This window comes from Myotis davidii, unplaced genomic scaffold, assembly GCF_000327345.1.
Source record: "Myotis davidii unplaced genomic scaffold, ASM32734v1 scaffold135, whole genome shotgun sequence".
NCBI lineage: Eukaryota > Metazoa > Chordata > Mammalia > Chiroptera > Vespertilionidae > Myotis > Myotis davidii.
In genome coordinates, this window is record NW_006289813.1 from 657,798 (window position 1) to 675,670 (window position 17,873).

At 38.5% G+C, this 17,873-nt stretch overlaps 2 protein-coding genes across 2 annotated transcripts in view; both read right to left on the bottom strand.

Moving 5' to 3' along the window:
- MRPS36 (mitochondrial ribosomal protein S36) overlaps window positions 1–1,173 on the bottom strand; it is a 9,105-nt gene extending 7,932 nt beyond the window's left edge. The window contains exon 1 of the mRNA XM_006762396.2: window positions 1,064–1,173. Coding sequence (XP_006762459.1) covers window positions 1,064–1,102 — 39 coding nt within the window. The 5' untranslated portion in view covers window positions 1,103–1,173. The remainder of the gene's footprint in view (window positions 1–1,063) is intronic.
- A 2,349-nt stretch (window positions 1,174–3,522) lies between these two features.
- On the bottom strand, window positions 3,523–17,867 carry CENPH (centromere protein H). Its single transcript, XM_006762481.2, has 9 exons — window positions 17,859–17,867; window positions 15,507–15,562; window positions 14,241–14,289; window positions 13,819–13,893; window positions 12,574–12,630; window positions 9,534–9,597; window positions 9,149–9,200; window positions 7,298–7,461; window positions 3,523–3,688 (listed from the first exon to the last, which is right to left on the bottom strand). The coding sequence occupies exons 2-9, from the start codon at window positions 15,517–15,519 to the stop codon at window positions 3,596–3,598; spliced, it is 567 nt and encodes a 188-aa protein (XP_006762544.2). The 5' UTR covers window positions 15,520–15,562; window positions 17,859–17,867; the 3' UTR covers window positions 3,523–3,595.
- Window positions 17,868–17,873: the final 6 nt, after the last annotated feature.

Consider the following 17,873-nt stretch of genomic DNA (forward strand, 5'->3'; position numbering starts at 1 on the left):
GAGAGGGGGAGGAGGAGAGGGGATGGGTGGGGAGAGGAGAGGAGAGAGAAACATAGATGTGAGAGAAACATTGAGATGGGTTACACCTCCCGAGGGTTCCCCACTGGGGATCAAACCAGCAACCCAGTCTGTGACCTGACCAGGAATGGAACAACCCAACCCACAACCTTTTGGTACAACTAAGTCACACCAGTTAGGGCAGACTGACACAATTTTAGGAAATACAAAGAGAAAAGCACTTCTCATATCAAAGTTAATAATACAATATTACACGTTCAGAGCTGAAAATGATCGTGTACACCAACCATCAGTGGAGGTTATGTCCCTTAATGGCCAATGTCACCCCTCCTATTTAAGCTGAGACCACAGCTGGAAGAAAAGCTACCAGGTGTTAGTAACCAATGTGTGGGTTAATGTGTGGTTCCTCCAGCTGCCATCTAACCTCAAGAGCGAAAAGCAGCTTGGGAACCCAACACTAAAACACGTATTACGGTTCATCTTGTTTCTTTTCTTCATTCCCTCCATCCGGCCGATAACCAGACATTCGAGTCGGTGGGAGGACCCAGTCCGGGTCAAGGACGCCGCCAGCTCTGGCCCATTCCCAAGACCTTGAAGGGACACCGGGTCAGGGCAGGGCTGGCTTCCTTGCCCTCGCCGCTGCCGCCTCCCTGCGATTGGCTGAGCCGGGACGTCGCCGACTATGCCAGATGCCGATTGGCCGGGCGACAGCGGCCGCCGAGCCCCAGGCTCCCAGGAGGGCCAACGGTGTCCTCGCGGAGGACAGGGCAGGGGGCCGCCAAGCAGCCGCGAGCCTACGTGCTGCGCTGCGACGTTCCCGCGGTCTGGCTCGAACCCTCAACTCCGGTCCCCGGTTTGCCACCAGACGCAACGGGCTCCCGGTCTAATCCTCACCCCCACCCCCTCGGGCGGCGCCCCTGGCTCCGCTCACGGCCGCGGCCCCGTCCAGTCCCCGCCACCGCCTTTCCTCGCCAGCGCCTTACCTAGATGTAGTCAGCACCCTCCCTACCGCCCTCGGTGCGGAAAGGCGCCCGAACCGCTTTACCTGCACGACCCTGCTAGCGGACGCCATCTTGCTGCCCATCACGACCCCGAGAAGGGGCAGCTTCCGGGCGCTCGAGCCGCGGCGACAACCGGAGTCCCGGGCAGCCGGGGGCGGGCCCTTTATGTGGCGTCACGGAGGCGGGGCGAGCGGGCGGGACCCTCCTCCCTCGTCCCCCCGAGAACACAGGTGTTTCCCCTCGCCTCGTTCTGCAGACGAGGGTTTGCGATGTTGGGGTTATTTTGATCGTTAGCCGTGAGTGATCTAGGACCCTTTCCGCCCCCGAAAGCCAGTTTCTAATTTCAGCATAGAGTTTAATCCAGTTATTCAGCCAATTATTTCTCTGAGTTGGCGTTTAAGAGGGAACACACATGATAATCGAACCCCAGGAAAATGCAGTTTTTCAGATGATACTGATAATCTGCTGATTTGGGAATCAATAATATAGTGTGCATCTGATTCATTTAATGCTGTATTTTTGGGTCAGGAAGACATTTTACAGCAACTAAGTCACACCAGCTAGGGCAGACTGACACAATTTTAAGAAATACACTTATGCAAAGAGAAAAGCACTTCTCACATCAAAGTTAATAATACAGTAATACACCTTCAGAGTTGAAAAATGTTACTAATGTTGTGTCCCCACCCCATAACAAAGAAACAGAAATTCCGGAGGATGAGGCCCAGAAATCAGGATTTTAAAAAGATTCCCAGGTAATTCTAATGTGCAGCCAAGGTTGAGAACCACTGTTTTACAGAATGCTTTTTTTCTTAATGATAGAAACAAGTTTTTTTTAAAGTGTTTTTATTGATTTCAGAGAGGAAGAGGGAGAAAGAAACATCAATGATGAGATAGAATCATTGATTGAATGGCCTCCTGCACACCCCCTACTGGGGAGGGAGCCAGTAACCTGGGCATGTGGTTTAATGTGTGGTTTCTCTAGCTGCCATCTAAACTCAAGAGGAAAAAAAAGCTTTGGGAAAACAACACTAAAACATGTATTACAGTTAATCTTTATTTTTTTTTAATTCCCTCCCATCCGGCCTATGACCAAAATTGAACCTGGGACCATGCAGTCCGCAGGCCTTCGCTTTATCTACGGAGCCAAACCGGATAGGGACAGAGTCATCTTTTTTTTAAAAAAATTTGTTTATTGATTTCAGAGAGGAAGACAGAAGGAGACAGAAACATCAATGATGAGAATCACTGATCAGCTGCCTCCTGCACGTCCCCTACTAGGGATCCAGTGGAAACCCAGGCATCTGCCCTGACTCATAGGCCCATGCTCAACTACTGAGCAACACCAGCTGGGCCAGAATGTTTTTCTAGAAGAAAAATAGTTTTACAATTTATGTTGACAATTTCCAAGAATATGCTGTGGCAAAAAGAACAAAATTACAAATAAATGATTTATCAAAAGAAGTGAAGTAACACTATAAATATTCCAAAGAAGTGTTTAGTATACAAATGTAGGCAAATCTCTGCATTTTTATTGATCTAAAGAACAGATTTCAAATGCTATTACACCTGCAGGGCATCTTCTCAAGTTGTTTAGTCTTTTAAAGAATGCTGAAAACACTACATTGTCTATAAAATGATCAACAGCTCCAAATTAAAAAAGAGCTCAAATTAGAATTTACAAAAGATGGAATGGGATGAATAAAAAGTGGCAGTTTTGTTTTTTATTTGAAAAGCAAAATTTGTGTTTTTTTAATTTGTTTTTTTAATCTATAAAAGTTATGCATGATAAATACAAAAGAAAAAAGTCACAATTCTTCTAAATATGTTTTTCTTCAAGGCTGAGGTGCATTTAAGTCTCTTTAAAGATGTAGATGGGGTGGGGAATTGAGATGTTGGTCAAAGGGTACAAATTTATAGATAGAATTTGAGTAAGTTTTGGATATATAATGCATAGCACTGTGATTATAGTTAACACTACTGTATTATATACTTCTAGGTTGCTAAGATACTAGATCCTAAATGTTTTCACCAAAAATAATTATGTGACACGATGGAGATGTTAGCTAAAGCCATGGTCAATTCAACATACTGTACACCTTAAACTTATACAACATTATGTATCAATTATATCACAATAAAAAAAAGTTTGTAGTGAGATAAATCTAAAATAAGAATTATTTGAATAAAATACAACTGGCAGCCATAAAAATAAAGATGTGGATATACTTTTCTAATTTTTCTAGTATTTTAGTTGACAAAGAAATGCATGAAGGTATTCCAAATGAGAGTTGGGACTTCTAGGGATGTAGAAAAAATGTTCACATTGAGCGGAAAGCTGGATTAGATGATGTCTTTCCAGACATTTGCAAAGCTAAGATCTTCAGATTTTTTTCGAGGATGCCAGTCACTTTAATGATCATATTTAAAGCAAGAGATTCCATATCATAGTGTTAAGCTTTAAAAAAAAGCTGTGTATAATAGTTATAAAACACCGAAAAAGACACATTTCACCTGAAATTTACTATTTAAATGACATCAAAGACAGAAACAAGTATGCCAAAACAGAATTCTTATCAGATCATGGTGAGATTCTTCTCAAGCTGCAGAACAGTTTCCTTAAAGGCAGAATCCTCTGCCCAATTGACTTTACTCCCCAAAATGAGGTTCTGTAATACAAAAAAAAATTTTTTTAATTAAAGTTTTAAGCATTTCTTACTTTATTTTTATTGTTGACAGTTACAGATGTCCCTATTTCTCCCCAATTTACCCACCTCCACCCATCCCATGCCCTCCTCATTCCCTCTGGCCATCACCACACTGCTGTCTATGTCTATGGTTATGTATATACTAGTAGCCCTGCACACGAATCCATGTGCCAGTAGCTCTCTGCCACCAGTAGCTCTCTGCCTGCTGCCCCGCCCTCGCTGCTGCCCTCCTGTAGCTCTCCACCACCCCACCTTCCTGCGGATCTGTGATCCAGTCGTTATGCAGTGGCCGTTATGCTTCATGGCATAATGACCATTTATTTGCATATTACATCTTTATTATATAGGATAGTCTTTGTACTTTTAAAATTTTAACAAGCTTTGCCCAGCTGGTATGGCTAAGTGGCTGAGCACTGAATGACCTATGAACCAGGAAGTCAGGGTTCAATTCCCGATTGTGGCACATGCCTGGATTTCGGGCTCCATCCCCGTGGAGGTGTGTAGGAGGGAGCCAATTAGTGATTCTCTCTCATCATTGATGTTTCTAACTCTCCTCTCCCTTCCTCTTTCTGAAATTAATAAAAAAATATTTTTAAAAATTTAACAAGCTTTTAAAAAAATCCTCTTTCACTGACCTTATTACATAATTACCAAACTGGGTATGAAAATTTACTCTCTGATCATGAGAAAAACTAGTAATAAATTTTGTGATTTTTTTTTTTTTACTTCAGAGCGAGAGGTGGGAAGCAAGAAACACTGATGTGTGAGTGGAACATTGATCAGCTGCCTCCTGCAGGACTCCTACCAGGGATCAAGCCAAAACCTGGGCACGTGTCCTACCTGGGAACGAACCAGCAACCTTTTTCATGCATGGGACCATGCCCAACCAACTGAGCCACCCCCAGGGCAAGTAATACATTCTTGTATCCTCATTTCCACTTTCAGCAAGGCTTCAACCTTGATTCCCATAATGCCAGGAGAATTTACAATGCTAACAATTTTTATGCTTTATCCATTTTCGTGGGTAGTTTTACATATTTAAAATACTTGCAATGGCAGCCTACATTATGGGGAAAAGATAACAGCTGTTATCTTTCTGTGCCTCATCCTCCGGAAATTCTGTTTCTTTGTTACTAATGTTGTGGCCCCACTCCATAACAAAGAAACAGATTTCCAGAGGATGAGGCCCAGAAATCAGGATTTTAAAAAGATTCCCAGGTGATTCTAATGTGCAGCCAAGGTTGAGAACCACTGTTCTAGGGCGAACAACAATTTAAGCCTAAGTAATATGTCATATTTTTAAAAAGAGGTACAAGAAGAGCTTAGTTCTTAGTCCTTGCAAAGTTTCAAGACCCTGAAAAAGGTGAAGAATATTTTCTTGTGTTAGACAATGGAGGAATGATTAAGGTCATAATTAATGAAAATTCTGGTCATTATTCTTTGAAAACCCATAGCTCAATGATACTGAGTTACTAATTGAAATATTGTTAAAATCAATTTTAAAGAATAAGTGGTAGCCCTACCCGGTTTGGCTCAGTGGATAGAGTGTTGGCCTGCGGACTCAAGGGTTCCGGTTTTGATTCTGGTCAAGGGCATGTACCTTGGTTGTGGGCACATTCCCAGTGGGGAGTGTGCAGGAGGCAGCTGATCAGTGTCTCTCTCATAGATGTTTCTGACTCTCTATCCCTCTCCCTTCCTCTCTGTAAAAAATCAATAAAATATATTTAAAAAATAAAGAATAAGTGGTATATTATTACATATAAAAATATATAAAACTTTGGCCTATATAAGGCAAATTCTTGCTACAAATGAATAAAAGAGCTTGTGTATATAAATTCAGTCAAATTTACTAAGGCAGATGGAAGTAAGCTTTCAAATATGACAATCCTGAAGGCTGATCTTCCTTTTGGAACAAAGAGAGCTCCCAAGTTGGTCAAATCTATGTTCTATTAAACATTGCAATGAATTCATTAAACCAAGATTAACACCAATTTTGAGAATATAAAAATTAAGAAATGCAGAATAACATAAGTCGCAAAGCAGTAGGAAGGAATATGTGCCAAAGAAAATGAAAATGATTCTTTACTTATGCAATCTTCTACTTGAGGTTAGCCTAAGGCAGTGGTTGGCAAACTGCGGCTCGAGAGCCACATGCTGCTCTTTGGCCCCTTGAATGTGGCTTTTCTACAAAATACCACATGCGGGCGCGCATGTACAGTGCGACTGAAACTTCGTGGCCCATGCGCAGAAGTCGGTATTTTGTGGAAGAGCCACACTCAAGGGGCCAAAGAGCCGCATGTGGCTCACGAGCCGCGGTTTGCAGAACCACTGGCCTAAGGGATTTGAATATTTCTAATAGAATCATCCACTGCAACTAAAAAGTAGGTGTAAGACCTGGGGAAGAACCCTAGCAGGTTTGGTTCAGTGGATAGAATGTTAGCCTGTGGACCGAAGGGTCCCAGGTTCAATTCCGGTCAAGGGCATGTACCTTGGTTGCAAGCTCAATCCCTGGCCCTGATCAAGGTGTGCATGGGAAGCAACCAATCGGTGTGTCTCTCTGTCTCTCCCCATCCCTTCCATTCTCTCTAAAAATCAATGGAAAAATAGCCTCTGGTGAGGATTAACCAAAAAAAACAAACAAAAAAAAACCCAACAAAGACCTGGGGAATAATTTCTTATGGTGAGACATTAAAACCTCATTTTCTACAAGGACATGCTTTACACATAATATGCACTTGTTTCACATATAATAGTTTAAACTATGCATCTTCATAATTCAAAACTGGTAATTTACATATTCCAACAGTTCCAGAGACATTTTATCATTCAAAAAGTAGTTTAAAAACCCCCCCCAGAATAAAGAAATAGGACACTTACGATTTAAAACTCGACACGATAACAAGTACCTACATTTATTAACATGAATGTGTTTAGTTTTCACAACCACTCTTTCTAAACAAGGACACTGATGCTTAGAAGTTAGTCATTTGTTCAAGGTCAGCAACTATTCAGTAGCAGTCAGGATCTTAACTCTAGATCCCCATCAGCCCATCCATATTTTCCCCCAATCCCCAACTTGCAGTCTAGTGCTCACCATCATTATATCATTCTGCCTCCACAGAGCTGCTAAAAATCATTCCATTTAAATTGCCTTAATGAAAAAGCAAAGTCTTAACCATTAAAAATATATGGATTCCAGATATATGTAAACAGGCTAATTTTCAGTACAGAATTTTTTTGTTTTGTTAATTCTTACTGTGAGGATATTTTTCCCATTGATTTTACTTTATTGTTTAGAGAGAGTTTGGAAAGCAGGGAGGGTGGGGAAAAGAGAGAGAGAGAGAGAGAGACAAAGATGTGCATGCAACCCAGGTTGGAGCCCTTGACCAGGAATCAGCCTGAGATCCTTCAGTGCACGGGCAGATGTCTATCCATTGAGCAACACCGGCCAGAGCAGTACGGAATTATTTTGTCAAGATCAAAGACTAACTGTAAGTAAGCCTGAAAGTAACAAAATGAATCTTTTTTTTAAAGTTTTTTACCTCCATTCCTAATTTATATACACTTTACCTGGAAGACATGTTGAATAACTGTAGTAATTTGTATCTCCTTCTGTAGCTTTTGTTGCAAGGTCTTTATCTTGTCTGAATTTTCCATACTGGTCAAAGCATCTTTCTCTTTGTTCTTTTCAGTCTGTATTTCTAAAAATTTACTTTCTGAAGCTCGTTTTAATTCTGTGAGGTTAAAAATAAAACAATATACTATATATGACAACTCCTACAAAGGAGAATCTTTAAAAATTATGGTTATTTCAGTAAAGAAAATTTTTTTAATAAGGAGCATTTTAGGTTGCAATCTATTTTGATCTGAATATGACTTCCCTGGTATAAAATACCAATATTTTAATTTTATATTTAGCAATGCAAATATTCAAGGTTTGTATGTATGATAATAGCTGTTGACAAGTGTTTGAAGTGACATTGTGTCAAAGAGGAGCTACTCTGGGTACCCAAACAGGCAGGAGATATATATACATATATATATATATATGTAAGCAAATAGTTTTCCTCCTTCATTTTCAAAATGACATATCACCAAGAAAAATTTTCAATGAAAAGTAAGGTTCCCTTCACCAACCATTTTTGTAGTTCCTGGTATGTTCTAAGAATTAAACTATTTGAAAACATAAATGGCATGCCGCGGAAACTTGCCATTAATGTATCAAAAGTAGGGTGGAATGCAATGGAAAATATTAGGCATCCAAAGGGTAATTAGAACAGATGACCAAGACTATTTCTGACCCTGGCATTACTTAAAATCAGGCAAATCTGTATATTTAAAAATAATGAATCATGCCTACACTGTTAAATGAGAAAAAGGATTTTACAACACAGAATAAAGTGATACCAACTTTTCTAAAAAAATAAGCACTGAAGACTGATTATTTCTTTTTTTTTCTTTTTTAATTTTTTATTACAAAGGGTATTACTTATGTGTCCATTTTTCCCCCCGCCCAAGACAGTCCCCTAGCCTCCCCTATCCCCCAGTGTCTTATGTCCATTGGTTATGCTTATATGCATGCATACAAGTCCTTTGGTTGATCTCTTACCCCCCTACCTCCTGCCCCCCAACCCTCCCCGGCCTTCCCGCTGCAGTTTGACAATCTGTTTGAGGCAGCTCTGCCTCTGTATCTATTATTGTTCAAAAGTTTATAATGGTCTCTATTATCCATGAATGAGTGAGATCATGTGGTATTTTTCCTTCATTGACTGGCTTATTTCATGATTATTTCTTGATGGTAAAATAAATTTAACTTTTCCTATGTATACTTTTCTGTTTCCAAATTTTCTACAGAGAATGTGTACTACTTTTGAAATATTTCAGTAATTTCAATGCAAAAAGCCATCTAATGTTAAAAAGTTAAAGAGCAATATGTATTTATCGACCATTTAAAAATGACATATAATAAATATGTCTAACTGTGGTCGCACATGAAGGAGGCCATGCCTTTCCCATGATACTTTTCTGTATCATTTGATCCCCCCCCTGAGAATTTATTAATATCATGATTTGATGTTCGAAACAACAAAAATATATCAAGCAAAATACATTTTATGTACTACTTTTAAAATTGCCACATCTAGCCCTAGACGATTTGGTTCAGTGGATAGAGCGTCGGCCTGTGGACCGAAGGGTCCCAGGTTCCATTCACTGATGTTTCCATCTCTCTCTCTCTCCCTTTCTCTCTGAAATCAATAAAAATATGTATATTTTAAAAATTGCCACATCTAAAATTTTAGGAAAATTTAAAATTATTAAGAAATGTCTCAGTAGCTGAGAGATGTGGCCTCATCAACCTCCATAGTAAATAAAAATGTGTTAAACAAAAAACAAACAAACCACCAAAACTGTTCTACATACCAAATCTCTTCTTTTTAACATTGAGCAGTTTTTCCTCCAAATCCCAAGATTCCTGTTAATAGAAATAAAAAAATTAAGGGACATTACCTAAGAACAAACCTGTAATACTTACATCACTGAATTTTATCTTAGTTCATGTTTTCTAAAACTCGTTATTAATTCCTTCATTTCCACACATCAAGAGAGGAGACAGTAACTTAAATTATAAGCACTTAGCAATATTAGTGAAAAATAATAGAGTTATAAAAAGAGAGAGAAAACTTAAGGACAGTGAATTTCAACTATACCAGTCCCTTTGAGCAATTCTATTTAATCATACATAATACAGTTACCAGCAAGAAAGTGTTACTGAAATCATGAGAATGCATTAGAAGCCTAAAGTTACCTGCTGTAATTTCATTATTATTTTATTTAGCTTTAATATGTGTTTCATGTTGTCCATGAGCTCACTGAAAAGGAATAAAAAAATAGATTAACCTTAGTTAAAGTAAATCTCATTAATGAAGGAATCAAGTAGTACATATTTACTTTTATTAATACATTTCGTAGAAAGTCATCACTTGATGTAAACTAAATTTTTGTTTAAAAGTAGAGATGCAGCCCTAGCTGGTTTGGCTCAGTGGATAGAGCGTCGACCTACAGACTGAAGGGTGCCAGGTTCGATTCTGGCCAAGGGCACATGCCCAGGTTGCGGGCTTGATCCCCAATGGGGGATTTGCAGGAGGCAGCTGATCAAAGATTCTCTCATCACTGATGTTTCTATCTCTCTTCCCCTTTCTTTACTCTCTAAAATCAATAAAAATTAAAAAAAAATTTTTTTTAAAGTAGAGATGCATTTTCCTAGAAAAAAGTTTGGTCACAGACAATAAAAAATATCAAATTTAAGCACGTAAGAACATTTCTAAAAATGTCATTTTTAGGGAGAAAAAAATTCCAAAAACTTGCTCATAAGTTGCTTTTTGTAAAAAAAAACCCACACAACTTTATTTTATTTTTTGTTAATCCCCACCTAAGACTATTTTTTTCCATTGATTTTTATAGAGAGAGTGGAAGGGAATGCTGTACATTTTATGGGTTTGACAAATGTATAATGACATGACTCCACCACTACAGTATCATACAAAATAGTTCACTGAATCAGCTGCTTTTTTTTAAAAAAATATATTTTATTGATTTTTTACAGAGAGGAAGGGAGAGGGACAGAGAGCTAGAAACATCGATCAGCTGCCTCCCGCACACCCCCCTCTGGGGATGGATGTGCCCGCAACCAAGGTACATGCCCCCGACCGGAATCGAACCTGGGACCCTGCAGTCCCCAGGCCGATGCTCTATCCAGTGAACCAAACCAGCTAGGGCGAATCAGCTGCTTTTTTATCCCCATTTCTTCAACGAATATTTCTGAGTGCTTACATCATACCAAGAACTGTGCCAGGCTCCAGGGATGTAAAACAGAATAAAACACAATACCTGTTTTCAAAGAGGAAAGAACCTGGTGCGGGGAGAAAAATAAATGTACAACCGTAGTATGGTTTCACTACAACCAGTAACGGGTATGAACCACTGTAAGAATTGCACAGAGTGAAGCAAGGGATATGAATCTTAAAGGACATGAAGTAATTTAAGTCAAGTAGTTTGGATTGGCTAGAGCCAAAGGTGTGAAAAACAGTTTTACTTCAAAGTGCCACAACCCCTTGAGAGGCTTGTTACATGTAGACTGCCAGCTGCTCTCCCACCAACTCCCACCCACCCCCACACCTTGGTTTTTAGGTTCAGAGTCAGTAGGTTTGGGATGGGACCAGCAGAGTGATCACTGTGAAAATAGTAATTCTGATATTGAAGGAGTGTAGTGCGGAGGCTGAAAAAGGAATATTTACACAGATGTGGAAGATTTTCTACTGGTTATAGCTATGCTTGATTTTAAAGTTTATGATGAATCTGTCCTGTGCCCCTTTAACTCAGAATTTTTTTTTTTAACACATTGCGGGCCAGTAGTTTTATTGCTAACTTTACCCAGTGGCCAAATAAGTTTCTATTTGAACGAGTACAAAAAATGTTTTACATAAATGTTAAAGGTACGCCTTAAAATAAAATACCCATTGCATTTTGAAGTTATTTATTATATGTTCTTAGAAGTTAATGTCTTTTTAAAGTATGATACTTTCTAAAACACTGTGTAATATGAAAACACGAGAATCCTTGTGATCCGTCCGCAATATATAGGGTGTAATGTCACAGGAAGGTCATAGCATCCTGCCACCAGTGAGGAGTAAGCACAAGTTGCTTTTGGATGTGTTATACACAGAGGACCCATTCTTCAGGCGCTCTGCTCTCTTCACACCCAAGGAATGTTTTAAGGGGAGCAATAGTTAATGAGCTCAAATTCAGATTTTAGGATTTATGTAACCCTGGATTTAAATGGAATATGAGGAGAATGTGTATGAGTCTGAACTAAGATAGGAGAAGTACCCAGATCCATCTTAGTATTTTCCTACTCTCATGGGAGGGGATTTTACATAAAAAATTTTGCCAAAACCGGTTTGGCTCAGTGGATGGAGCATCGGACTGCGGACGGAAAGGTCCATTTTAAAATATATTTTATTGATTTTCTACAGAGAGGAAGGGAGAGAGATAGTTAGAAACATCGATGAGAGAGAAACATCGATCAGCTGCCTCCTGCACATTTCCCACTGGGGACGTGCCCACAACCCAGGTACATGCCCTTGACCGGAATCGAACCCGGGACCCTTCAGTCCACAGATCGACGCTCCATCCACTGAGCCAAACCGGTTTCGGCGAGGCAAGACATTTAGAACCAGATTATAGAGGACCTTGACTGCCAGAGTCTTTACGTTATATTCCTTGGCAAATTAATATATACAAGCTCATTTCTGCCAATGAAAAATAAAGAGTATACTTTCTATCTATCATTGGGGTGTTGTTGGATTAAATGAAATAGCATGGTTCCTGATTTTCAGTAAATAGTGCACAAAATTAACTTTCAAACCTTCCTTCAAAATAATCTGGTTAAAACCTAAATTGCTTCTTAGCATTGCATTATGAACAAGATGTCAGCAGGACTATAAAAGTTGTTGTAATGCTGAGTGAGGAAAGTCCACAAAAATTCCATCACTTTTCCTATTCCCCAGATAAAAGTGGTTGGCAGTGATAGTTAATTTTTTAAAAAATCACGAGCCCTGGCTGGTGTGGTTCAGTTGGTTGGAGCATTGACCTATAGACTGAAAGGTCGAGTGTTCGATTCCAGGTCACGTTGCATATGGGAGGCAACCAATTAGTATTTCTCTCTCTCTCCCCCTCTCCCTTCCTTTCTCTCTAAAATCAATTTTAAATAATCAAGAAACCAAAGTCAATATGCAGATGCCCCTTCTTATTCCCATCCTTACCAAATACAGGAAAAAAATAAGTACCTAGTCTGAATGTTACTCTCCTCCAGGTTTTTTCTAAGTGCCCTTGAAAGTTGCATCCTATGAGAGAGGAGAAGCTTGCATTACAAAACATAGATAACATTTATGGTACACTGAAAAGAAAATTTTAAAATGTGACAAGTTAAAGATTGATTTCCGTTTAAATATAATGTAAAACATAAGTAGATTTAAAAACAGTATTGTATGGGAAATACTGGTAAATAAATCACGGAAATATGAAGTAACACTAAGATGGATGGGACTGTTGCATGTGGTTGTGCATTGACAGGCTGGGGACTGAGTAATCAGCCTGAGCTTTGTTCCCCAAGCCATCCACCTTGGTGCAGAAGGAAGCAACACAGCATTAAGGCACTACAGAGAGCAACAGGGCCTGAGATGGAGAGTTAGGGAATACAAGGCCACACTGAACTGTGAACTTGACATATGCCTACATACCAACAAGCTCCATAAATCACCTTCAAATTCAAACAGCTAATAATTAAGTAAAAATGAAAAGGCAATCAGCTCAGCAATATTAGAGCCCTTCCCTTCTGTCACACACAAGAAAATTCAGTTCACTAAAAGGAGATCTCTTAATACCTCTGAAGTCACCTTAGTTAAAAAATATGATCTATATAACAAGCCAGCATATGAGAGGAGGGGAAAAGCTCACTGTTAGAAACAATTAAAAGTGCTTTAACTACTTTTCAATTAAACATATAAAGAAATTCATCTGAGAAGGCCAGAAATATAAGATAGTAATTTTAAAAGTCATTCACTTAATTGAGATTAGTCAGATCACAAAATCTGTAAGAAACTATGTTTATTTTATTAACAATAGTATACCAACACCTAGTGTAAAGCTAAGACATAACAAGCACTCACGTATTTGTTGATTTTAAATATAGATGCAAAACTTATAATTAAAAATATACTTTCTTTAAACTTGATGACCATTCTTTTACTCAATGAACAGTTACTGGAATAATCAAATCCATGTAATCCTTTCAACACTGAATGGGATTTAACCTCACATTTCTATTGCCTTGATTGATATTTCCTTATTAACCCTCTATTATGTAACTTCTTCAAATGAAGATACTAATGAATGATGTAATGTCTCTCAAGGATCAAAATGTGTGACCATTATCTAATCATCATTTTGCTCATTTAAAGTAAATTATTTTCTCCACCTTGAGCCATTTTGCATTCAGTTCACAATGCTTATATCCTAAATGTAAAAATTACCTGTCCAATGCAAGCTTTTTCATTTCAAAAGCAATTTTCACCTCTTCAATTTCATTTTCCAGGTCTTCAATTTTACTATCAAAGAAGCATAAACAAACGAATTTCAGCAATATCAGTAAAAGTCATTATTGGAATAAATGCTAAAGTAAACCTTTGAAAAAAGTAAAATGCCTCTATCTAAATAAAAGTATTCTATAGACTCGCCACACCAATACACTTCCAGATTTGTTAAACTCCTGAAATACTGATAAATATCTTGTTAAGGGAGAATGCCAAAGTGCTAATAGGATCACAGGATGTAAACCTGCGTCAACAAATTCTCAATACATGCATGACAAATTACTTGGGAAGAAAAGGGGGGAGGCAAAGTTATAAGATAGATATTATTATTAAATATTAGTAAAAACCACAAATAAAGTTACGTTTCAATTTGCTTTTCTGGAATGATTTCTTCTGGAGTTTTTTCTTCATCTACAAATAAATAATTTTTTGAAGTTAGTGACATTTTAGAACAGTGCTGTCCAGAAATATAATGTAAGCCACAAATACAAACCAAGTATGTAATTTTTATTTTCTAGTTTCCACATTACAAAAGTAAAGAAACAAATACAAATAATTTTAATATACCTTAACCAAATAGATGCAAAACAGTATCATTTCAACATGTAGTCATTTTAAAATTACTAATGAAATATCTCACAAGTTCTTCTTCTGTGCTTATTTTACATTTATAGCCCTTCTCAATGAGGACTAAACACATTACAAGTGTTCAGCAGTCACAGAGCAGGTGCCTACCATATTGGACAGAACAATGTTGGAATTATAGAAAATAAAAGGGAGTAAAAAATGAACAAGAACAATATTAAAAAATTAACTGTATGTTTATACAAATTAAAATTTAAAAATATCATGGACAATTATATTAAAAAACATGAAATACTTAAGAATCAATTTAACAAAATATGTGTATGACCTCTACACTGAACAATACCAAATATTTTAATGGAAAGATATACCATGTACATGTATTGGGAGAATCAATATTGCTAATGTAGCAATTTCCCCCATATTGATCTAAAGATACTAATCAAATCCCAGTTAAAATGCTATCAATTTAGCCCTGGCCAGTGTTGCTCAATTGGTTGAGCACTGTCCCATGCATGGAGAGGTCACCTGTTCCATTCCTGGTCAGGGCACATGCTCAGGTTTCAGGCAACCAATCGATGTTTCTCTCTATCTCTCAAATCAATAAACACTTATTTTTAAAAAATCCCTATTATCCAGTGCTTTTCAAAGTGTAGGTCTCAATAAAAAGCAACAAAAAACAAAGTATAGGTCTCAGAGCACTTGCTTCATAATTATCTGATCTGCTAGTTCAATCTTCAGATTGTTGATGGTATAGCAAATTCTACGATTCCTTAAGCCCACCGGGATTTCCCAATTCCCTGATCAACAGAACTTAACTGTCTTGTGCATTGTTATTTGTTTAATATCTATTTCCCAAATCCCTAACTAATTCCGATGGGCAGGGCAAACTGGTTTTTGCCTTCTTACATGGTATAGTATAGCATTATTATGTCACTCTTATTCCCCAAGTAAATAATTTTTTGTAAAGTTTATTTTATTTTCACTAGAGTACTGCTCATCATCAAACTCACAAAACCTTATCTGAAAATGCAAATACTTACTTGCATCAACCATTGATTTATATTCCAAGAGTTGTTGTTTTGTCTGTGCCCTCAGCCTGAAAACGGATAAAAAAAAAAAGAGAGAGAGAAAGTCATATATTTACTGAGATTTTACTCATTATTGTATGATAAAGCAACTCATTTTGGGGGAGTTAATGCAACAAAATAAATATAAATAAACTCAGCATTAAAGTCTCCTAGTTTGGCCTCATTTTATTTAAAATGGCATATAGAACTTTAGGGCCTCAGAGAAAAACAACAAAATGGAATACAGTGGAAAACAGCACCTATGAGGAAAAGTTAAAAATTTGATATTTAAATTTTTTTCACTTTATTACATTTATTGGGGTGACATTGGTTAATAAAATTATATAGGTTTCAGGTGTACAATTCTAGAATGCATCATCTGTATTCTTTATTTTCATTTATATTTTTGGTTAATCCTTATCTGAGGATATGTTTCCATTGATTTTTAGAGAGAGTGGAAGGGAGGGAGAGAGAGAGAAACATCAATGTGAAAGAGACACCGATTGGTTGCCTCCCACACATCCCCAACCAGGGCAGAAATGGAGTCTGCAACGAGGTATGTGCCCTTGACGGGAATCTAATCCATTGAGCCAAACTGGCTGGGCTTAATTTATTCTTAACGGGCCACAGTGAAGTGAGCGTTAATGAGAACTGCTACACCAAGAACTAGATCAAAATGGGGAAATCACAAACACTGATGAGTTACAACCAGATTGTAACATGCTCGGGAGATCCAGAAAAATAACAGGAATACTAATCTTTGGATAGGTAAGTAATTCAAAGTTTCTTATCTGGATTCTACCTAATTCAAAATCATACATAAAGTTAAGTAGAAAAGCTGTGGGTAAACGGGAATTAGCTATTAAGTTGTACTTATAAGAAGTTTCACACTTCATAGTAGTTTCATAAATCTGAAACTGTTGCTTTGTCTTTGAGTCACAAAGAAGCTAAGAAACATTAGGCAACTTCCTAAAGCTCCATGCACAGTACCTTGTTTCAAAATTCCAAATGAAAAGAGCAGTTTATTAGATGTTAATCAGGCTGGCGTTTCTAAGACACACTGAAAGGATCGTTCCTTTTTAGCTGAGATGGGAAAGTTCTCATGTCTTTAATGTTTTAGCATTTTAGATGACAAGTAGGAAGGAATTTTTAAAGTGAGCTTTATTAGCCAAAGCCTTTCAAAGCAGTGGAGAACCTGAAAAAGTCACAGTGCTTATTTTTAAAAACCCGCTTGTTATAATTTAGAAGAGTCTGCCACCTTCTTTTGTAAAGGACCAAGGAGCAAGTATTTCAGGCTTCCTGAGCCATATGGTCTCTGTTGTACGTACTCTACTCAGCCCTTGTAGCAGGAAAGCTATATTCCAATAAATACTTAAGTTAGGGCAATAAAATTTGAATTCCATTTAATTTTCATGTTATTAAATATTCTTCTTGTAATTTCTCCCTCAACCCTTAAAGACATAAAAACTATTCTTAGCTTGAGGGTTGTCACACAAAAACAGGCAGTAAGTTGGACTTGGCTGTGGTTTGCCCACTAGTTTAGAAGACTGATGTCCCTTCTCATCACATCTTCTTAGAAGACTGATGTCCCTTCTCATCACATCTTCCCCTAATGACGGCTTAGTGGAAAGGTTTACACATCACCCTGGGGGCCTGGCCTGCGCGGCTCAACTGGCCGGGCTTCGCGGAAGGCCGCTGGTTGGGTTGCGGTCGGGGCACAGACCCAGGTTGCAGGTTGGATCCCGGGTACCGGGTAGAGGTGCCTGCGGGAGGCAACCAACGGATGTTTCTCTCTCACATCAATGTTTTTTTTATCTCTCTCTCCTTCTCACTTCCTCTCTAAAAATCAATAAAAACATTTTTTTTTTAAAAAAACGTTAAATGATCAATGTTACAGTATATTAAAAACGTCACCCTGTTGGCAGAAAATACAAATGAAGCCTGTGGATCGAAAGGCTCATAGCTATAAAGTAAAGGGGCGGGACAATCCACGTCCAGCAGCTCAGGGCTTGGGTGCACCCCACAACCCTCTGAAAACCGGGGCACCCAGGGTGAGAGGATGAGAAAGGGAGGGGAATGACAGCTTCGAGGGCTCTCGGGGCGACTTCTCACTTAACCCCTTTGGCAACCGCGATCGGAGGTGTCATTTCTTTCCGCTCCTTTTCCAAGACGAAGACCAGGATTTACGGGGCTTAATCTAACGACGCTGTCACGCAGCCCACCAGGGACCAAGCCTGAATTTGAAATATTCTGGCCATTTAGCGCGGAAGGCGGAGCTCTCGGTGCGCCGGCACCGGTCCGGCCCAGCGGGCCAGAGGGAACAACCTGAGCAGCAGCGGT

Bases quoted from the DNA above. Each gene is read 5' to 3' on its own strand.
- CENPH (XM_006762481.2), bottom strand. The intron at 13,894-14,240 runs GTAACTTTATTT...CTTCTTTGATAG, and splicing joins CCAGAAAAGCAAATTGAAAC to TAAAATTGAAGACCTGGAAA. The intron at 9,201-9,533 runs GTAACTTTAGGC...TTCTATTAACAG, and splicing joins TAATAATGAAATTACAGCAG to GAATCTTGGGATTTGGAGGA.